This window comes from Acinonyx jubatus, chromosome B2 (assembly GCF_027475565.1).
Source record: "Acinonyx jubatus isolate Ajub_Pintada_27869175 chromosome B2, VMU_Ajub_asm_v1.0, whole genome shotgun sequence".
Taxonomy (NCBI): Eukaryota; Metazoa; Chordata; class Mammalia; order Carnivora; family Felidae; genus Acinonyx; species Acinonyx jubatus.
In genome coordinates, this window is record NC_069385.1 from 101,004,735 (window position 1) to 101,028,817 (window position 24,083).

At 34.5% G+C, this 24,083-nt stretch overlaps 1 protein-coding gene across 11 annotated transcripts in view; it reads left to right on the forward strand.

Annotated features, from left to right (window-relative positions):
- The window catches only part of PKHD1 (PKHD1 ciliary IPT domain containing fibrocystin/polyductin), a 482,749-nt gene that overhangs the window by 305,626 nt on the left and 153,040 nt on the right, over nucleotides 1-24,083 (forward strand). For all 11 annotated transcript variants that reach the window (XR_008298567.1, XM_053222692.1, XM_053222697.1 and 8 more), the window contains 2 exons: nucleotides 13,910-14,023; nucleotides 16,419-16,506. Coding sequence is in view for 10 of the 11 variants with exons in the window: in XM_053222692.1 (XP_053078667.1) it covers nucleotides 13,910-14,023; nucleotides 16,419-16,506 (202 nt within the window). In the remaining variant the exon portion in view is untranslated. The remainder of the gene's footprint in view (nucleotides 1-13,909; nucleotides 14,024-16,418; nucleotides 16,507-24,083) is intronic.

The window sequence follows — 24,083 nt, forward strand, 5'->3', positions numbered from 1 at the left end:
AATAGCATTTGTTGCATCCCAAATATTTGGACCATTGTGTTTTCATTTTCATTTGTCTCCATATATTATTTGATTTCCTTTTTAATTTCTTGATTGGCCCACTCATTGTTTAGTAGAATGTTATTTAATATTCATGTATTTGTGCTTTTTCCACATTTTTTCCTGTGGTAGATTTCTAGTTTCATTGCATTGTGGTTGGAAAAGATGCATGGTATGACTTCAGTCATTTTGAATTTGTTGACACTTGATTTGTGGCCTAACGTGATCTGTTCTGGAGAATATTCCATGTGCACTTAAAAAGAATGTGTATATTATGTTGATTTAGGATGGAATGTTCTAAATATATCTATTAGATCCATTTGGTTTAATGTGTCATTCAAATCCACCATTTCCTTGCTGATTTTCTGTTTGGGTGATCAATCCATTGATGGAAATGGGGTGTTAAAGTCCCTTATGATTATTGTATTATTACTGGTTACTTCTTTTATATTTGTTAATGGGTGCTTTATGTATTTGGTTGCTCTCATGCTGGGTGCATAAATATTTACAATTGTTATATCTTCTTGTTGGATTATTCCCTCTATGATTATGTAGTGTCCTTTGTCTCTTGGTATAGTCTTTGTTTTAAAGCTATTTTGTCTGATATAAATATTACTACTCTGGCTTTTTTTTCACCTCCATTTGCATAATAAATGTTTTTCTGTCCCTTTGAATCTGCATATATCTTTAGGTCTGAAATGAGTCTTTTGTAGGTAGCATATACATGGGTCTTGCCTTTTATACATCTGTCACTCCATGTCTTTTGACCAGACTGTATGATTGGAGTGTCCATTTGTATTCACAGTAATTATTGATAGGTAGTAACTTATTGTCATTTTGTTACTTGTTGTATGGTTGTCTTTGGAGTTCTTCTCGTTCAGTTAGTCTATGTTTTAAAGTCCTCGATACATGTTGTCAAACTGCTTTTCAGAAAGATTTTACAAATTTGTACTCTGTTCACGTATCTCAGAGTTATGAGATCCCTCACTCCCCGACATTGCCTTTAAACACTACTTTGTTCAATTCCTATGAGAGTATGAAGCCAGAGGGAAAGAATTTTTCTTGGGTGGACCCTGACAGAGTCAAATGAGTATAGCAGTGACCAGCATGGGCTCTAAGTCAAATGGCTTGGGATCAAATCCATGTTGGTTACCTACTTGCTGTTTGACCTTAAGCAAATTACCCTCTGGACACATCCATTTATTCAGCAGTAAAGTACATGGCAAAATGGAAACTTCCTTGGAGGAATGTTAAAACCATTAAACATAACAGTTTCTTCTATGTGCTTGGCATGTAATAAGTATTTGATGTTTCAGTTTATCTGTCAGGGTGCTCGCAGAAAATAGATGTCATACTGAATTGGACTTATTTGAGGAAATGCTAATGAAGGAGAGAGTCACAAAAATCCAAATGGCATGGGGAATTCCCCAGGGCTAGTAACAGCAGAGCATCCTTACTACCCTTTGCCCTAAAGGAGTGAGAAAAAGAAGTCATTGCTGGAATTAGAGATGGCAGAGGATGTATGGAGATAACTGGCAGAAAGTACCATGACCTTTTGTGTCTGGGACTAACTCAGTACAAGGAACAGCTAATAGATATAAAAAAAACCTTGATCTCACTTTCTTTGTTTCCTCACCTCCTGCTTGTGCTTCATTTGACTAAAGCCAACCAGCTCAGAGTAAAGGAGAGCTCAATGTAGTACCTGCAGATCAACAGTATCCTGGGGGCACTGAGCAGAGGAAAGAAAGGCAGACTTTGAAAATGGAGGCATCAACAGAAGCTCTCCAGCACAATTAGCTTCTAGCTACCATAATAGATACCATCTTTTTATTAATATTTCCAAACATTGAACTACCTTCTCTGTCCAGCCCTTTATGCAGTTGGTCCTGCCAACTATATTGTAAACTGTAATTCTCACTATTTATTTATTTATTTATTTATTTATTTATTTATTTATTTGAGCAAGAATGTGTACAAGCAGGGGAAGGGCAGAGAAAGATGGGGAGAGAGAATATCAAGCAGGCTCCATGTGCAGCATAGAGCCCAGCACGGTGCTTGATCCCACAACCCTGGGATCATGACCTGAGCTGAAATCAAGAGTTGGAAGCTCAACCAACTGAGCCACCCAGGCCCCCCAAATTCCTACTCTTTTTTGTGTTCTGCCTCTAATACATATCTCTACATTGTACACTTGTGTAAGGATTATTTTGTTTTCCCTTCAGTTCTAGGGGGATCTAAATGTAATACTTTTTAACTTACCTTTTTATCATTTCAATCCATTTTTCCACAATGGGGAAATCCTTTTAAATTCCGATCTTTTTCTCTCAGATTAAGCTTGTTTGCTCATTTATTTAATATTTTATAAAATCTTCATCCAGCTAACTGATAGAAATACTTAATAAAACTGAGCCTTGTTCTTCTGACTAGAAAATGTATTTCAGTTGGACAGCTATTGCTAAGATTGGTCTTTTTTTTGTAAATTATTTTTAGGTTTCTCAGTTCAATTAATACTATAATAAAAGCTTGTTACCTGAAAATTTATACTTTTGAAGGGAAGTAACATGGAAACTTTCCAGTTTTGATTTATACATTTCAAATTTTATTTTAAAATTTGTCTGTTCCCCACTATATTTTTACCTATTAGTAGGCAGTGGTGTATTATTTTTCTTCCTGCTTTGTCCATGTGTTGTAGGCCTAAAGGTTGATTACTAGAACCCATCTGCCCAATTTTATATGTATTATGCCTGAAGGAAGACTTTCAACCCATCTGTCTAATTCTACCACACCCTAAAGAAATCCCAACATGAAATAGATAATAAGACTGGTTAGTAAACAAACTTAATAGATGTGGACATTGGCACAGAGCACTGCCAAAGTATGTCTGCTGTCTGATGCCATTTGATCCAAGTCCTAACATTGTGGAATTATATTTCTTGGTGGTCCTTTTAAGTCAACTAGTGCTGGCAGAAGGTATCAACTGACTTTTAGTAGAGTAGAAAGATAGAATGCTATAGAATTAGAAGGAAAGTTTAATATCAAAGCCTTGCTCAGAGGGTTATAGTTGCATCACAAATGCCAAACTCAGTTTCATTCTTTGTGCAGTGATTATCTCATTAATCTGATACAACACTTGAGATAAGCTTAAAGTATTTCATTTTTGTGTCCATTCTTTAATTTGTCATGTGTTTGCTCATTGCCTATTGTTTGCCAAGTACTGTGGGAGAAGTTGGATGCACAGAAATATCAGTCATGAACCCTAGCTTGCAAGAAATATCTCCATAAAATAGTGGAGACAGACAAGTAAAAACATAATTGGAAGAGTCCCATCTTCCAACCTGGAGGGGCTTAAAGATCAAGGAAGAGATCTCAAAAGTCACATCTTTGTGGAAATGAATTATACCTTCAGGAAAGTATAGGGAATATGTATGTCTGCATTGTAGGTTTTATAGAATGGTGGTAGCCAGTGAAGCTTTTTGGCCTTACACATTATGTTAAGGAGTTTGGATTTTATCATGAAGGCTGTGAGGAGGGTAGTCCCTGAATAGTTTTAGGTAAGGAAGTGAAATAATTGGATTTGGTCTTAGAAAGATCACTCCTGGAAGTGGAAGGTGGGGGGAATGAGGCAGTATATTGGAAGGGTCACAGTAAAATGTGAGAAGATAGTAAGACGTTTCAGAAGAGACCTTGTAAAGGAGTCAACTAGGGCACTGGAAATAAAAAGGAATAATTAATTATAGAAATACCGAGTGTGTAAAAAAAGTCACTAGAACCTAGTAGCAATTTTGATGTCAGGTGAGGAGTTTTTTAGAACCCATGCCACATTTCAGGTTGGGAGATCTGGGTCAATGGTAGTATGAGGTTAGAATCACCTTTCTACCACTTGTTAGTTGAACAACTGTGGGTAAGTTACAGGATCTATCTCTGCCTCAGTTTCCTTCCCTTCGAAATGGGAATAATAACAGTTCTTATTGCATGGAGTTGTATGAGAATTAATTATTTATTAAAGTGCTTGTAATAGTGTCAGACACATAGAAAGCCCTCACGGTTTTTTGTTGAATAGGTGGACTCATACACCTCAAGATTAGATTTCAGTGTATGTAAGTGGCTACAATTTGGCGGAGTACCAATGATGTTAAAGAAAGGGTAGATAGAAGAAACTGAGCTCAGGAAGGAGGATGGAAAAGAAACAGCAATGCAGGGAGAAGGAAAATGAAATGACAAGAAAATAATATATTGAAACAAAGAAGGGAATTTATAAGAAAAAAGGAGTAGTCATTAGTATGAAATTAGCAGAGAGCAAAGAAAGTTGGAAAGGAAACTGGCCATCTTATTTTGGCTTTTTTTTTTTATTTTTGTTTTATAATGACTGTTCAATATAGGTTTGACACAACGTTATTTTGTATGTGGAACAAAGAAAAAAACTAACACATTATTTTAGGGACAGTAACTTTTAATACATTGAATACCATTTCTTTAACAACTTCATTTTTTTGGCATTAATGTAATCTTAAGTATAAGTGAACATATTAAATGTCATGTTTAAAAATGAACAGTAATCCATATAAGAGTGATGTCATTAAACCTGTATGTGCTTTCATGAATAACTTTCTTCTGGATGATAATTTGTGGCAAATTAGTAAATATTAAGGAGAAAATAATTCCTCTGATATGATTTTCCCAAGTTTTACATATAGATTTGTCCCTGTCTCTGTCCCTTTCCTCTTGCTTCCTTCTGTTTCTTTCTGCTTCATTGATGGCCTGCTCAGTGGCAAATATTCTTTCTGAGACTTGAGTACTCAGCAGTAAGGAAGACAGATAAGGTTCCCGTTTAATGAAATGAAGCAAAGTCCCGGTTGCTTTCTAAAGTCTTAAAGATACAATTGAGGCCAAATTATGCTGAAAATGGTTACTTTTTCATAATATCATAAGTATAATATTAACAAGAGAGAAATTAGTTTAGGATCCTCATGGCAATTCTAGAGAGCTGGATTATATTTCTAGTTAAGCAACTCATTCTACAACTTTTGGAGTATTCTCTAATAGTAGATTTAGAACAGTAATATCACAGACCTAAATGATTCTGTGAATCCTCTGTTTCATTGCATGGATAAGGAAACTGAGCTCCTGCGTGATAACTGATTTGTTCTCCCATCTCCTAGCTGATAAAGACCGGGACCAGGATTAGAGGCTATTTTACTTACCTTAAATACTCATCCTTCAACTGAAGGCAGTGCCCAAGGACTATTTTTACTGTGAGCACCTCCTGACTCCATTTAGTAGCTTTCACTGTGTCTTTTGTTCTGGTCTATTCTCTTAATTCATATTGTCATTATTGCATTCATCTTATTGTTACAAGGTTGTATGTTTCACCTTCCCTATTATGATAGACTAGACATTTTGTGACCCTACTGCCTAGTACATAGTAGAGTTCAGATAGTGTACTGTGTGACTGATTAGTGTATATATAAATGAATGGATATATCTAAGTCTGTCTTTCAGCTCAAGGCCTTTTTCTTGTAACATGTTCAGTCTCCTTAGCTTAGACTTAAATGTCTACATCTGTGAGGAAGGAATTATAGTATTAATGTGTAAATGACTACAATGCTTTTCCCCTCTGTATGAAAGGAATTAAATAATGACAAAACAATGAAAAATGGGTGATATTCTACAAATCCGAAGTATTTTCAATTTTTAGTCTGTCTAGGAGAGAAAAACTCATAAAAATGCCCAACTCAAAGCCTGTTTAATAAACATTGGTGTGTTGATTGCTTGAAATGTTTGCATTTCATTGTCCGTGAGTAGATGTCTGAACTCATCTTTTACACTGGTATATTCTGAGAGAGGACATTATTCCTATGCTTTAAAATGTGTTCTTTGTCTTAGATACCAATGACATTAACATGTTATTCATCCAAATGTTCAGCTCAATAGAGTGTTTTAAGCTCATAGTTTTAAAATTGCAAATGGAGGAGCACCTGGGTAGTTCAGTCATTTAAGTGTTCAACTCTTGATTTTGGCTCAGGCCATAATCTCATGGTAATGGCATTGAGCCCCACATCTGACTCAGTGCAGAACTCAGAGCATGCTTGGGATTCTCTCTCTCCCTCTGTCTCTTCCCTACCCCTGCTCATGCGCTCCCCCTCCCTCTCTATCAAAATTAATAAACAAAAAATAAAATAAAATTGCAAATGGAAAACTCTCTTCTGATGGTTTGTAGGTGAATTTCAGAGAGGGATTACTAGTAATAATTAGTGTCTTTAAAAGTTGATAGAACCCTCCTTGATCCCTAGGTAAGCAAAGACATGCCACACACATCAATTTCCCTGAGGACATGGCAGTTCATTGTTTCCATGGCCTGTCACAACAAGGTCACATGACATGCTGCCTAGTTGCTCAGTAATTATGCTTAGAACTGGGTTTTTATCTTAAAATGTGTCACATATTGTTTTGCAGAGTTAGTGATGGGTATTTGTCAGCCTTGTCTCACATTTGTAGCCAGGTGCCTAAGGTCATCATTAGCACATGACTTTGATTGTCAGGAAATGAAGTACTGGGTCTATGGAAGTTTCTTTCATTGCTTCTATGATTGGGACTTTCTCAATCCTAAAGAAGAAAAATCCATACACAGTTTATTGCCTTCCAAACTGACAGTTCTGTAAGGCTCATTGGATGATTAAGTAATAAAAAGGAGACAAACCAGAGAAAAGTGTAGATTAAAACATATCCTCTAGCCTAAAGCCACAATACCCAGTAGTTAGACTCATTCAGTAGCCAGGGAATCTTGTAGCGATGTTTAAAAATAATATATTAAATTAAAAAATGTATATATCCTCTTTCAAGTTTATGCTTAGAAAATACAAATAAACCACACATTTATTGTGTAAATATTACCATAGGTATACATAAATATCTGCAAAAGAGATCATTTATAAATTGGCTAATATGGATCATGAGTGAAGAAATCAGTTTTTGTTTACACTGACAGTTTGCTAATGAAATTACTAGTTATGCAATAAAATTAAAAAGTGACACAAACGGGATGTTACTTTTAAATATTGTATTTATTTAACTATAAGGACAAAAGCATATAAGCTTTGTTCTTTACAAGTTCAGGAAACACCAAACTTCGTTTCTTTGAGTCTTGAAGAAGAGTGGCAGCCAATGGTAAATAATACATATTTCAAAATGAATTTAAACACAGAAATATCTCTTTTATCTTTAGATGGATACTAGTTCTCTGACAGATAAACATCACACTATATATAATAATAAGTGTATATATATATATAAGCAAAACATTGATACAAGAAATGATTCTTCTATTTTTTGGGGTATCAGTTTCTATGAAACACATTTACAGTAATGTCTTTAATATTTTAATATTTTCTAAATCAGTGTTTCTGAAACTATATTTTGGACTCTTGAACTTCCATCACAATAACAGTAAAATTCCTTTAGAAATTGATTATTTTCAAATAATTAAATAGTGAATTATATAATAAATAAAATAGCTATTAAGTATTATTTAATTATTTTTGCATGGAAAAACTAAATTATTTTAAGCAAATAGGTGAATAAATTACTGAATAAATAATTTGTTTTCTTGTTTAGAAAACTATTTTAAGAGTGTTTGAGTTGGAGATAAATTTAATTGTATTTCCTGCAGTTCTGTGGGCTGGACATTCAAATAAGTATTCGCCTATTATTTTTGCTATTGAAACGTCTAGTTTCTAGCACTTTAGAAAGAGAACATTACTGGTTGGGAAGGGCTTACCTTGTTTTTCTTAATTTGTAAATTTAAATGTTAATTATAAAATGTAGCATTTCTTCATTGTTACTGCTACTATTTTTCCCATTATTACTACTAAGAGCCAACATTTTAAAAAGCATTTAAAACATTTGATACGTAGACACTGTGCCATGTATTACTAACATGCAGTACATCATTTAACTCCCAATAAAGTTATGCTATTATTATGTTTATTTTAAAGTTGCAGAAACCAAGGCTTATAGAAGTGAGTTAGCTCACCCTTGTTTATAAAGTTTTAAGGATTTTTATACATTTTACAAGTATGTGAGTGAATACATTATGTATTAACTTTTATTTATTTATTTTTTAAGTTTATTTATTTGGAGAAAGAGAGAACAAGAGTGGGGCAGGGGCAGAGAAAGAGGGAGAGAGAGAATCCTAAGCAGGCTCCATGCTTTCAGTGCAGAGCCTGATGTAGGGCTCAATCCCAAGAACCATGAGATCTTGACCTGAGCCAAAACTAAGAGTCTCATAGACTTAACCGACTGAACATCCCAGGCACCCTTAACTTTTATTTTAATATTCTATCAATTGTTGGACAAAATGACAGGCCTCATCAATGATAAAAACCTGTCAGCCAGAATACAATCACTCTCCAAGGGATTAGAGATTATCATTTGTACCTACTTGTTACTCTTATAACCAATCATTATTTCATTGGACTGAAAGCCCCTCTTCACCTAGTTTTGATTGTAGGGGAGGAATGTTTTAGGGATAGGTGGGTCAAATGTACACTAGGAATTAAAATCTAATTCATAATAAAATCTGCTTCACAATTTGATTGGTTTAGTTTGTTTATTTGCTAGTTTGGTTCTGATCATAAAAATGTTCTGGAGGCTCTGCTCTGAAGAAAATAGACATAGCAAGGCTCTAGAAAAATAGTGGTGCTCCAGTTAGAAGCTCTTATAACCGACTTCAGAGGACAGAAGAAATGTGCAAAATTAATTTTGGGGGATAATTTCCTAACCTTTCATGTGAAATCAATCATGATATCTCATGGAATTTCAAGGTTTACTTGGACAGAAATATAAATTATGTAGAAATACCGTTTGTTTCTTTGGATTCAATGAAAAGGACTTGAAAAAAGTTTTATCTAAAATTTTAGTCAGTATACATCAAACATATGCATTTTCATGTATGTCAGTTATATCTCAATAGAGCTATAAAAATATTAATGTCATGGAAAAGCAGTAAAACATATAATTTTGGCCAGTTTCTGTTCTTTTGATTAATAAATACTTATTGATCAGTATCCTTAAAACATAATAATCAGTTAATAAAATTTGAATTATTATGAAATATGCATATACAGAAAAGTTTATAAAATAAAAAATACACAGCTAAATTAAACCTAATTCCATTCTAGCAGGTATGTAGTAAGATCTAATTATTGTTTAATTTTCATTTCTCTCATCTTTAATGTGATTAATACTTTAAAACTTTTTATTGTTTATTTGATATCGTTTTGTGAAGTAAATGTTCTCTTGCCATCTTTTAAAATAATGAATTCTCTGTTTTATATTGATTTATTGGAGGGGCGCCTGGGTGGCGCAGTCGGTTAAGCGTCCGACTTCAGCCAGGTCACGATCTCGCGGTCCGGGAGTTCGAGCCCCGCGTCAGGCTCTGGGCTGATGGCTCAGAGCCTGGAGCCTGTTTCCGATTCTGTGTCTCCCTCTCTCTCTGCCCCTCCCCCGTTCATGCTCTGTCTCTCTCTGTCCCAAAAATAAATAAACGTTGAAAAAAAAATTTATATTGATTTATTGGAGACACTTCTATATTCTACAATGTACCTTTTGTTGGTTATATGTATTGCAAATGTCTTTGCCTACTCTGTGGCTTGCTTTTTCACTCTCTTAATGATATCTCTAGATAATTGGGAAATCTTTATTTTAATATAGTTCATTTTATAGACCTTTCCCTGTATAAATTGCACAGTTTGATTGAACTGTGGTCAGCAAGCATCTATGATTCCAATCCTTTTAAATTTGTTAAACTTGCTTTAGGGTCACCATATGATCATTATTTGTGACTGTTGTGCATGTCTGAAAATGATACGTATTCTTTTTAGTCTAATTTTCCATCCAGGACTCTTATGTCAGATTTGCCAATAGTATTATTCAAAACTGCTATATCCTTACTGCTTTTTGTTCATTCTCTTCATAGTTATGTTTAATTTTCCACTGTTATTATAGGTATATCTATTTTCCTTGTATTCTGTCAATTTTTGCTTTATTTACTCTGCAGCTTTGATGCCAGGCACATAGATGCTTAAGATTTTTCCAACATTGGTGAAATGGGTCTTTTTTACTCTGGAGTATTCCTCTTTATTTCTCTTTACTGCAAAAAGATTGGTTAAAATTACCTAATTTTTCATTTCATTTCATTTCTGATAAAACATAAATGAACTCTACTGGCAGTACACAGTCTTTTCTTTTGATTAGCTCACTATAGAGAGTAGGAGGCCATCAGGTAGAAGGGACTTACAGCACAGTTTAGATGTAGTGACATAAGCCATAGAAGGGGCCCACTTGACCAAATCTTAGCTGACAAGGAAGGATCCCAAAAGAGGTGGCATCAGAGCTGGGTTTTGGTGTGTTAAAGACTTAAATGACTCAGCTTTTGAGCATGTCAAGGAAATTGGGGAAGAGGAAGGGGATCTAAATGGACAGTGGTTTCCAATCATTTATTACTTCAAAGTGTTTTTAATTGTTTGTTATTTCAAATAGATAACACTGCAGTAAAGAACTCCGGGAAATCACCTTTGTCCATATTCCATACTATTTTGTCAGGACAAGCTCTTTGGGTGGGGGGGGGGGGGACAGCAAGGAGTGTGGACATCTTTATTCACAGAAGAGAGCATCTAATTCGAAATCATAGAAGGCTGTTAGACATAAACTACAGTGGAGCCATGTTTTGAGGGATGTCCAGGAGTTAAGACAACAGTGGAGATATTAAAGCCTGGGGACTCTCATGTGCACAGAGGAGAGAGCGTAGAGGGAATAGTAAGTAATTCAGTGTGTGTTGGCTTAGTTACAAGGTGTGGAGAGTCATGTTGAGAGAGTGGGCTTAAGTGTAAACTAGGTTTATACTTGATTCCATCAAAGAACTTTAGTTAATGAAATAATATAAGGTTCTTTTCCCTTTTTCTTACCTTTGAAGTTCATGGAATCCATTTGTACCATATTCCTGAAATCGTTATAACAGTTATCTTTTGTATGTCAGAACTTATTTTCTTCCATCTCCTCAGGTGATTTTAGCATCTGGAACATATTGTTTCCCCTCCATTGCCCACCATCGCACTAAGTAATGGCAACCTCCCTTTACTTCTTTCCTGTTCCTCATGTCCACATGTCCTAGGATGGTACTTATTAAGTCTAAACCCAGGCTCACCACTTACTAGCTGTGTAATTTCTGACAAGTTACCTAACCTCTCTTTGTCTCAGTCTCCTCAGCAATAATCCATCAGAGGGTTGGAAGAATTCAATGAAATTGTGGATGCAAAAACACCTGGCTTCTCTGCAATGCAATGACAATGATTTCCCCTCTATTATGAGTATCTAAATTCATCCAGGTTGACAAATGCTTTTTGCTACAGTTTAGACCAGCTTGAAGCAGCTTGAAAAAGGAAACCTGAGAGGAACTGTATTATCTCCAGAGCTTTCTTTCAGTGGTAGCTCCAGTCATTTAGGGACAAAGCCCAAGCTGGTGAGAGACCTCACCTGTCTTTGATTGCTAGATCAGAGAATGAAAGAGGAGCCTGGCCTTTAGGGCTTCCCACTCACAGCTTTTACAAATTCAAGAGGTGCTGCATTTTAATGTTAAAATGGCATAATTTTTTCCCCCTCTTAGGTCATTCTTGTCTCCTTTCTACCCAGTCCCTACCCCCTGTTTTCCCCTTACCCCATGTAACAACGACAACAAAAAAAATTCAAACCCTGGTCATTTCAGATATATCAGAATATCACAGCAGAGACTAATCTTGCCCAGACTTTCTGCGAAAGCTCACATGTGCTGCAGTTTGGGGTTGCATAATTGATTTAATCTCCGATTTTAGAGGAACGCTGAACTCTCTTTGTGGGACTCTGCATACATTTCTCTAGGGCAAAAACTGTCCTACTTTTTTCTCTCTGGTATCTGTTTAGTGCTAGGCCATTCCCCCCCCCCCCCCCCCCCAAGAATCTAAACTACCCTCCGTGAAATAAATGAAATCACAGTTGGAAAACGGCTTACTGGACAGACTTAAAACTGCCAGATAAGAGCTACACCACACATGTTTTCTTAACATTCTCCTCCTCCCCTGCTTTCCTTCTTTCTGCTCTAGCACGTCTTTGTTTGGGCCCAGAGGATACATTAGTCACTCAGCTGAGGATTGGCATTCCTACCTGGAACAGCAGTGTACTCCAGCAATTCACTGGGAAAACAGGCTGTGGGGTCTGATCCTTGCCCACTGACCCACTGTCTGACTCCAGGCAGATTCACTTACCTCTCTGAGGCTTACTTTCAACAGTGCCTCATAGACTAATGGCTGTGAAGGCTAGACCATGAAGATGTAGCAAGCTGCAAACTCACAACTCACATGGGAACATTTTGGCTAACCAGGTATATATATGGAATGCCAATGGAGGAGAATGATTTTACACCCCCTGAAAAACGGCTTAAGCAAAATGATAACCAGGCAATTTTAAGTTCACTAGTTACTTCATAGTGTATCAGCAGCCTCATTTTGGTTGTTTTCAGGGATTTCTCAATTGGAAAGTCTCATCTGGTGACAGACATTCTTTGTCAGCCTGTTTGATACAGTATATAGTTTGGGAACTATCTTCTCACCAGGTTCTTCTTGAAAAACGAATTCTTTGCAATACTTTCTGTATCTTAAGATGTATTTTCTGAAGTAAATAACCTTTATTAGGTCAATACTAAGACTAGTCCAGCAAAATTCCCCAATTTGTATGCTGCAAAAGTGACCAAACTCCTCTGTTTGCATTGATGGATTAAGGCCAAAAGCCATGCTGACCTTCATATCCTGAATGGATTTTCTTCATATGCTGCTAGAATAATTTCGGTTTAGAGAAAGACCCAGTACATGTTTAATAATCATTTGGCAGAAACTGTTCAAATTCACCATTGTTTAAATTCAGATTATTACTTACTAGTTGGATAAATTTGGACAAGTCCTTTAACCTCTTAGCCTTGTTATGTATGAATATTTAAAATTGACCTAAGAATCATACTTAGGGCACCTGGGTGGCTTAGTTAAGCATGACTCTTCATTTTGACTCAGGTCAGGATCTCATGGTTAATGAAATCAAGCCCCATGTCGGGCTCTGCACTGGCAGCATGGAGCCTGCTTGGGACTCTCTTTCTCCCTTTCTGCCCCTCCCCTGCTCGCTCTCAAAATAAATAAACTTAAAAAAATAATAATAATACTTACTTCTCCGGATTGCTGTGAGGATTAAATGCTAAGATGCATGTAAAGCAATTTGGGGATACAGCCATAGACAGTGTATCAGCCAGGTTTTGCTGTAATTATGTGTAACAAATACTCCCCAAATCTCATTGGCTTACAACAACAAATATTTTCGCTAGAATCAGTTGCAGCTTCTGTGTTCTTCAGCTCTGCTACTTTTGCCTTCATTCAGGCACTAGATGTCATTAAGGAATTCTCCTTTCATGACAGGGAACATAATAGCAAATGACCTGGTGAAAACTTGCAAAGTATTTTAAAGCATCAACTCAGAATTGGTATTACTATCACTTCTACCCAAATTTCATTGGCCAAAACAAGTCACTAGGACAGGCTAAATTTTAGTAGTTAGGAAAGTATACACTTCCTGAATGGAGAAAGAAGAGTGAATATTTGCTGAACAGCAATCCATTCTACCTCAGAGAAGTTTACTGCATCTCATTTTCCCCCCTTTTCTCATTTCATCATGTGACAATTGGCTCTTCTGTGTATAGTCTACATGATAGCATCTACTTTGCATTGTCTAAATTAGATCACAATTTCCTCCTCTCTCTTTTAATTTCAAATTAATGTAAATTACTTTTCTTTGTAAACAGGTACTTTGGAAAATCCCTTAGGAAAAGAGCAAAAGCTTCTGATTCTCCTTAGAGCCTCAGAAGGAGTTTTCTGTGACCGTTTCAATGGAATTCATGTTGATCCAGGAACAATTGGTAAGAGTATACTATAACTTTTTATTAAAAATGAAATGTATATTTCTGTGATGGAGAAGTGACATTCATAGAACACATACTAAATTTCAGGCACTCTTCTAGATAATTTATATTTATTATTTCACTTACCAGGTCTTCTGTACCAGTGTCCATTTTACAGATGTCAAAAATAGGACTCAGAGATGATTAACAATATGCAGAAGGCCACACAGCTCTATAGTGTCAGAGCTTAGATTTATATCCAGATAGGTCAGACACCAAAGCCTGGACTAAGAGTCTGTTAACAACTATAAATATTATGTGGTTGTTGATATACATATTTAACTGATCTAAAAAAACACGGTTGGCAGTTTCTTTATTTGGTACTGCCACAGCACCAAATCCTATTTTAAAGTTGACCTATGTAAAAGCATAGAAACTGGGACCAGGATTATATAACTAGGATGTGAAGCCTCACAATAACTCCATATTAAGGGATAGGTATAAGAAGCTGCTTATTCTAACATGTTTTTTTGTTTTTCGCTTTTTTTTTTTTTTGCTTTCTTTGTATGGCATTACTAATTTTCTAAGATTTCAACAACCCAGTAAAATGGAAGCAATCATGTTAGGCTAATATGAAGTTTGATAACCTAGTTTCAAAAAGTATAACCATTGCAAGATAGTACTGTACGTTCAGAGGGCTTTATTGTTTCAAAAGGATTTTTCATACATGCTTTTATCTTTTTACGAATATGAGGTTCAAGAATATTTTTACTTTTTTACTAGATGGATAACAGAACATTCCATTTATTTTTGCCTGTGGTATCCACTCTGTTTGGTGCAGCACCACATTGGATTAAACTTTGCTTTAGTATAAAAGGATGCCCATCTTAATCCTCAACTCCAGCGATATGGCCAAGCTAGTGTGTTTGAAATTTTCTCTGATATTAAATTGAATAAGGAATGAAATATTTCTCTGTATGCTTAAAATTGTATGATACCATGGTAAATTACAGATTTTAATTTTTTTACGTAGTATAATCTTGAAACAAGGAATGGGAGTTATTTTATAGTAAATCTTTGATGATTAGAAATGATCAAGAAATCTACTTGTCTGATCAGTCTAGTTTTCTGCATAACTCAGTTAAGGAAATTAACTGGTTTTCACCAAAATCGTTGTTGGACATTTCTTTAAATTACTTCACGTTCCTCCCCTTCCTACTTTACTTAGCCAATAGTGAAAAAGGTGGAATATTTTTAAAGATGATGATGATGATATCATATGAAATGTTTAGAGATAGGCATATATATATATATGACTATCATTATGAAAGATCGATTATTCCAGGACATGTCTTAAAAGTTAGAATACTTGTTGCATTTCCATTAATCCTGATTTTTAGTTTTGTGACTTTTTCTGAATTAGAGTATGGAAAAAAATATAGATAGTGACATAAACAGGTGGTTGGGTTCTAACTGAGAATTTTTTTTGCTTACATTGTATTAAAACTCAAAGCATAGTATTTGCACCTTACTGGTATTTGGGGTTTTTTTAATTCAAGTTTTCTGCTAAAAATTGTGAAATCTTTAGATTTCAGTATTAGTGATATATTATGCACCAATCCAGGCATAAACAAACAATACATTTGGGTACAGGAAGAAAATGTTAGAACTTTTATTGAATCATATGTGAAGATATTCATATATGTGTATATTTATCTAAAAATAAATAAATACACATGCATTAGGAGTGCATGATCATAATTTTGTTACTGCTTGGGTTCTGCTCAAAACATTTTGAGACCATTGGAATATGAGGAATTGTGCTACATGTGATTTTAAACAGCAATAAAACACGTAAGAGGAAAGACCTGAAGGAATAAAACTGGACCACATCAAGCATATCCCTGGTACAACTTAAATTTATGAGTCTGAAATAAATTATATTTTGAAACAAAGGAGCTAGAGATCTATCCTTTGATATCTGTAATACAAAAAAATATGAGGTCCAACCACTGAAAACAAAGCTAATAGCACCAAATCGCTTTCCTCAGGGAATAAAATTACCCTTGCCTTTTGGAAAATGAAGCCGATAACATAAAATATCAAAACCAGTTAACTTCCAACAGAATTGCAAATGGTTTGGAGTCACATAATGGTAGAATGTAACTAGTTAGCCATTGGAATGGTCCCAACTTTTGGATTACTAGATGTTGTATAGCATTCATTTCTCTATAGCTTTTTGAGAGAATGAGAATAAATTTTGAAGAATTTATTCTTTGTCTGGTAAGATGGACATCTTCATATGTAGTTTCTATACAACATATCCTGCACAGTAACCTCTCTAATGAGCCTTACTTAGGTGGCCTTAATCCTCTAAAATTTCTTGTCCAACAGTTCCTCCTTTTACTTTCAGGGATATATGGGAAAGTCCAACTTCATGGTGCTTGTCCTAAGAAATCCTGGACCCGTCTTGCAGCCGACATTGCCCCAGGCAACGAGAGGTAAGAAATGAGAGTATGTTAGGGAATGCACTTGTTTGTTTAGTTTGCTCCTGTTTCACATTTTGTTACAACATGAAATTAAATTTTAGATTAAGACTCAAAACTCAAGGATGAGTAAACAGTAAAATAAGGGACAGATTAAAAAAAAATCTCTGTAACATAATTGTGGTAGAATAAAGCAACCAAAGGCAGAAAAGACTATAGTTTATTTAAGGAGCAAAGTTTAGAGAATGCATGTTTACTGCTATCAATAAATCTTTAGAAATATGAATTATATGAGATACTAGATGAAGTAAAATGTGAAATCATGATAGTCTGAGTTGAGATGATAGCTGGTTAAGAGAGAGACAAATAAAATAGGATTGAGATGAAGAATACGAAGAATCTTATGGAATTTATTTATTTATTTAAAATTTACTTATTTTTGAGAGAGAGAGCAGGTGAGGGGCAAAGAGCGGGGGACAGAGGATCTGAGCAGGCTCTGCACTGACAGCACAGAGCCCAATGTGGGGTTCAAACTCACAAACTGTGACATCATGACCTGAGCCAAAGTCGAATGCTTAACTGAATGAGCCACTCAGGAACCCGGAATTCTGTGGAATTTAAAGTGCAACAACAGAATTTAATAATGCACTCACTGGAAGTGGTAAAGAATGAAATCACCTCTGCCCCAAAGTGCATAAGCACTATGAAGAACACACCGATGGAATCTACCTGAATGCAGAGGACAAAATCAGGAGACAAAAGTCATAAAAGAGGGGCGCCTGGATGGCTCATTTGGTTAAGCCTTTGGTTCAGGTCATCATCTCGCGTTTCATGAGTTCAAGCCCCGCATCGGGCTCTGTGCTGAAGGCTCAGAGCCTGGAGCCTGCTTCGGATTCTGTGTCTCACCCTCTCTCTGCCCCTCCCCTGCTTGTGCTCTCTTTCTGTCAAAAAATGGATAAATGTTAAAAAAAATTTTAAAAATCATAAAAGAGAAGGTATCCAAAGTACACATAGTAATTTCTCTTTTTAATAAGAGCCCAGAGTAAATACAACAGAGAGAATAACGAAAACTCTACCTAAAATACCTCGGAGTACTTACATTTAATTTCAGTACATTTAATTACAGTGCAAGAAAAAGCAGTGAACAAAGTGAAAGAAAAACAGAAGGGAACATAAAGCTTGTTAACCTTAGAATTCTCTACACCATTAAATATAGGAAGATAGTGGTGTAAAATATATATATGTTTAGGGAAAAAAAAAAGATTATGACCAAAGAATTGGACACTCTGCTTAAATGCTATTTAATGTAAATACATTAAATTTTACATTAAATGTAAAAACAACAAAGGTATTTTTTGCTTTTTAAGAACTGAAAAATTTTTTTAAAAAGTATTCTATTTTTTTATTTTTTAAAATTTTTAAAATTAGAGTCAATGTGTGTACCAGTGGGGGAGGGACAGAGGGGGAGAGAGAGAGAGAGAGAGAGAGAGAGAGAGAGAGAGAGAGAGAGAGAATTTTAAGCAGGCTCCATGCTCAGCACAAGAGCCTGACATGGGGTTTGATCCCACAACTCTGGGATCACTATCTGAGCCCAAATCAGGAGTCAGATGCTTGCAAGCAACTGAGCCACCCAGGTGTCCCTCAAAAAGTTTTCTAATAAAGAGATTAAACCGATTTAAAGTTCACAAATAAAAATACAATTCAGGAATACTGTAAAGGTATATAAAAATATATTTTAATGGTAAGCATTGAAATAAGTTAAATATCATACTGTAAATATGGTTATTAAAATAAGACAAAGTCTAATTGTTCTTATAAAAGAAACTACATAAAATTTGAAAAGTTAATGTATTAGGGTTCTGTTTATATAAATACGTATAACACATAGGTTATGTGTGTGTATATGTAGAATACATATATGTATATATATGTATATATATATACATGTATATATATTAGCATATATAATAGTATATATAAAGAGATGTATTTGAACAAATTGGCTCACATGCTTATGAGTACTGGTAAGTTCAAAATAATGTTGGCAGGTTGATAGGCTGCAAACTCTTGAGCTTTGTCTTGAGGCATAATTTCCTCTTCCTCATGGAAACTTTAGTTTTGCTTTTAAGGCCTTCCAACTGATTGATGAGGCCCATCCACATTATTGAGGGTGATCTTTACTTAAAGTCAGTTCATTGTAGATGTTAGCCATATTTACAGAACACTTTTGAAGCAACACCTATGTTAGTGTTTGATAGAATAACTGGGTACTATAGCCTGACCACATTGACACATAAACTAATTATCACAGGTCATAATTCTCAGATAAACTCTAGGTTCACTACCTGGGACTATGGCCATAGAAAACTGGCAATGGGGTATGAGTGCCAGATGAATTAAATATGAGTCAATTTGTTGTTTAAAATAGGATATATACCTTCCAAATCACCAGACAGATAAGAGAATGAAAGAAACCATAAAATAAATAGTAAAACACAAAAACACAATAAAATTAAGTAGTAAGAGAATTAGAACAATAAAGAAGTTGTAAAAAGACAACGGAAGTAAAAAAGAATAAATCTTCCAGTTATAAAAAGAAAACATGATTCTTAAAAATGACCCTATGTAGGAAAAAATTAGATAATATATCAACATGTAATCACAACTTTTTTTTTACTGGAGGAAAACAAAACCACTGTAGAAAAAATATTTTAATTAAATATTTAATTAAATATCCAAAATTCACTGAATAAAATGAATCATTGAAATAAAAACAAAAAGACTCAAAATTATAAGAAAAGAAAAAATAAAATGTATAAAATAAATACATTTTACATTAATAATAAGACCTCAATCTCTAGGGAGATCCCAATAGTCAAGAAAGTTTTATACCAGGGGCACCTGGGTGGTTCAGTCAGTTAAGCATCCAACTTCAGCTCAGGTGTTGATCTCACAGTTTGTGGGTTCGAGCCCCGCCTCTGGCTGTGTGCTGACAGCTCAGAGCTGGAGCCTGCTTTGGATACTGTGTCTCCCTCTCTATCTGCCCATCCCCTGCTTGTGCTCTGTCTCTGTCTGTCAGCAATAAATAAATGAATATAAAAAAAAATCTATATCTTTATACCAGATAACATAATATAGAAATCTATAAAGTAGATCTCAAAAAAAAAAAAAATGAACTTGATAGAAAAATGATGGTAATGAAAGACATTTACTTACCTCTTTGAGTTTTTAACTTTTAAACTAGGTTAAAAATTATAGAGAAAGCATGAAGAATTTTGAGTAATATAATAAAGGCAATTTATATATACAAGGAATATAAATATAATTTATCTCAGAATATAAATATAAACCTAATAAATTTTAGTAAACCAAAATGATGTCGAATATGATCACAATAAAATAAATACGAAGTTGAAAACATCTTAACCAACAATCTTAATCTCTTGCAAGATAAAAAAGCAGAAAAGAAAGAATAAACCTTCTAAATAACTTTTGTATGAAAGATATGAAAATTTCAGCAGCAGATTGCTAAGGAAATAACAATAATGACAGTATTGCATGAGACATGGCCAACATGCCATGACATTAAATACTTCATTTTGAATAGTAAAGCACAAAAAAAATTAAGCTGTCAATATGAGAAACCATAAACAAAATAACCAGTAAGTCTAGTGAAATTAATTGGTGCAAGATAAAGGCAGAAATTGGTGAATTAGAAAGTAGGAAATTAGTAGACTTGAATTTTTTTTTTTAGAGATAATGATTTAATCCTTAACAACCTTAATTATACAAAGAAAACAATATGTAAAATCTGAAATGATAATTCAAGTATAACAGATGCCAAAGAGATTAGAATTGTAATACAAAAATGTGTATATTATAGAGTGCCATTCTGAAATTTAAAAATATAAGTTATATGTATGAATATAAATTATCATAATTGGCTACAGAAGAATATAGCTGAAACAAAAGTTAAAGACATGAAGTTACCAAAGATTTGTTCCCAAGAATACATTTGGCTGAAATAAATTTATGGCATATTCTTTGAATTATTAAAATATCAGACACTTTTTATGTTGTATGATCTATTCCATAGAATAGGAAAATATGGAAGTTTTTCAATTAGAAAGGAAGTGTAAAATAATTTTTAAAACAGCTGTAAAGATAACTAAAAAAAAAAGGAAGAAAACTGGAGCAATATTGAAGTGTAAATAAAATGACAAAATCCTAAATAAAACAGCAACAAATGAAATCCAACAGTTTATTAGGGAAAAAAAGAAAAATCATGATTGTAATTTATTCAAGTAAAGAAGGATGGTTTAAAATGAAATAATTCTTTGGTATAATTTATTGAAGCCATATATATATATATATATATATATATATATATATATATATATATATATGGACCATATATATATGGACTAAGAACATGATCAATTTGGTACAAAACTAAAACACATTTAATAAAATTCAGCTTTCATTCTTGGAATAAACAGTAAATTAAGACTACAAGGATATTCCTTTAAATCAATGTTTCCTAATAGAGTGGTTTAGCCATTAGTTGAGAATCACTGCTTTAAATACTGATATAAAACAAATAATTAAAAATCTGTTTCAAGCAACTTTCTATCTTATGGAAACACTGACACTAAAAATTACTGTGTATTATAACAATCATTAAATATTATTATTAAAGTTTTAGCCAATGTATAGAGTCAAGGAAAAAATGCGTTTGATGTCACTATTAAAAGAAATCCAAATTATCAGTTTGTAGATTATCAGATTTGTAGATTATATATATTTTGTCCTAGCACAGTAGAGAATCTGAAAAACTACCAGTTGCATTCAGTAAATGCACAAATCAATAGCTTTTGAGTATTTTAATGTAAAATCCTATTTTAAATTTCAATTTAAATTATCTAGAAATAAACTTAAGAAAAATGACAGGAGCAATGGAAACAAAGCTATAAAGCACCGGTAAGAGATATAAAAGAGTAAAATAAATGGTGGTGCATAATATCAGTGGAAAGACTCAGTAGTTTAAAATCTAATTTAAACTTTATTTATTTTGAGAGTGAGAGTGTGGGAGCAGTGGAGGGGCAGAGAGAGAGAGAGAGAGAGGGAGGGAGAGAGAATCTCAAGCAAACTCCATACTGTTAGAACAGAGCCCAACACAGGGTCAAACTCACAGACCGTGAGATCATGTCCTGAGTGGAAATCTAGAGTCAAACACTTTACCATCTGAGCCACCCAGGTGCCCCAAATCTAATGCAATTTTAATCACAAGCCAAATATATTCATTTGAAATCTGATTCAATAATTCTAAGTCTTTTGGAATAATAAACACTTAAAGATAGCCAACATTACCAGTTATTTCTAGAAAAAATATATTCCTTTAATGTGAATAATTACCTTATTGCTGTTGGCAACAAAACAGAGGAGAATGCCTACCAATAGGCTCAGATATGTGTTACCACTTAGAATTTGAACAAATTAGCATTTCAATTTAGCTGCAGACTTGTGCTGGAGTAATTGGTAAACACTTTGGAAAACTATAAAATTAAGTTCTCAAATTGTGCTTCGCTTAAAAAAATTATAGATGGATTAAAAAATTAAATGTAAAAGCTCATAAAATTATTTGAAGAATGTTTAAGCATTACATAATGCTTAAACATTCTTCAAATAATTAAAGGAGGGGAGACCTTTCTTCTAAAAAATGCAACAGTTGTAACAGCAAGAAGTCATAGATTTGACAACATGAAAATCAGTATTTTTGCATGCCAATTACAAAATGTGAAGGCAGATGATAAACCCGAAAATATTTACAATTTATAATAGTACAGATGGAGGGCTAATATTTTTTTATGTAAAGAATACTTAGGAATTAAAGGAAAGCAATATGAACATACTAGAAGAGTAATCATTAAAGGGTTTGAATACACGAGCCCCAAAAGAAGACATACATTTGACTATGAAGCATATAGAAAAATGTTCTTCCCTAGTAGAGTTGAAATAAATGTTAATTAAAACAAAATTAAGCACTATTTAAAAATATTTCATTACCAAAGGGGAAGATTGAAATCCATATTGACAGAGGGGAGGATATGTGGGCATTCAGGCTAATATTAGCCTACTGTTGCAAATAAACTAAAATAGCATTTATGTATGCATCTATGTGGATAGAGATGTCTGGAAGGACATACAGCATAGCAAGGATTCCTGTGGGAGAGATGATAGTTAGCTCCTGCTCTGGTATGCTTTTCTTTATGTACAGAATTTCTTCATAAAGTAGTTATTTTGAACATTATTATTGTTTTTATTCAACATAATTTTTGTGAATTCTTACCCTATGTCAAACATTGAGTTATGGCCTAGAGATACAATAATAAGTAAAAATTGACATGTCTCTGCACCCAGACATTAATGAAATAAATATAAAGTAAATGTAAAAATACATATCTGATAAATGCTATGAAGGAGGGCTTTATAGGATTCTGAAAACATGAATATGGGATCCTGAGGCAGTAATGGAGGTTGGAGAAAGGCTTCCTGCAGAGTGATTTCAGAGGTGGGAACTAAAAAATGAATGGCCTTTAATTAAGCAAAGTGGGGTCGGGTTTGTGTGGAAAGAGCACACCAGTGAGAGCAAACAGCATTGAGTCATTCAACAAATATCTGATGGGTACTTACTATGTATTAGGTGTGGTTGTAAGTACCATATATGTAAAGCCAAATTTGGAGAGATCACTATCCTCTGGGAGTTTATATCTTCATAGAGAGACAATAAAGAAGCTAATACATAAATACAAACAACATAGCTGCAGATTATAAAGTGCGCTAGTAAGGAAAGCAACAGGGTGGTATAATAAAAAATAACTGTGGAGTGTATGGGGTACCCTTTTAGACTAACTGGATGCGGGAGACCTCTCTGGAGAAGAAAAGTTTGAGCTGAGATCTGAATGATAGGAGGCTTCCTGCTGTTTGATGAGAATGGGATAGAGAGCTCAATGAAGGAGGGACATCCAGTATTGTCTCTGAGGTGGCTTTTGGGGAGTAGGTATAGAGAGATCACTGTAGCTGTACCAGAGTGAAGAGAGGGGAGAGTGGTATGATACGGTAGATGCCAAGTCACATGATATCTTGTTTAGGTGTGAGAGGTCAGAGGGGAAAATCACTGAGGAGTTTAGAAGGCAATTGATAGAATGTGACTTATGTGTTGAAAATCACTCTGGCTGCTATAAATATGATGAATGGTGGGGAAAAAAAGCAGAAGCTGGGCTATGAGTTTGGAGATCAGTTGAAGCCAAGCATCATGGCAGCTTGACCTTGGAGGACCATGGAGGAGCCAATGGAGATGGAGAGAAGAGATAGCACTGTCTGGACAGGCCAATGAACTGAATGTTGAGGTGAGGGAAGTGCTTCAGATTTTTTGAGCAACCTGGTGGATGGTGAAAACATGCACTGAGATGGGAAGACCAGAAGAGGAACAGATATGCCAAGGTGGAAGGTGGCAGGGACATGCCAAGTGGGAGACATGAACTGAAGATATCAAGGAGACAATTAGATATGTAATTTAGGGCTTTTATAGT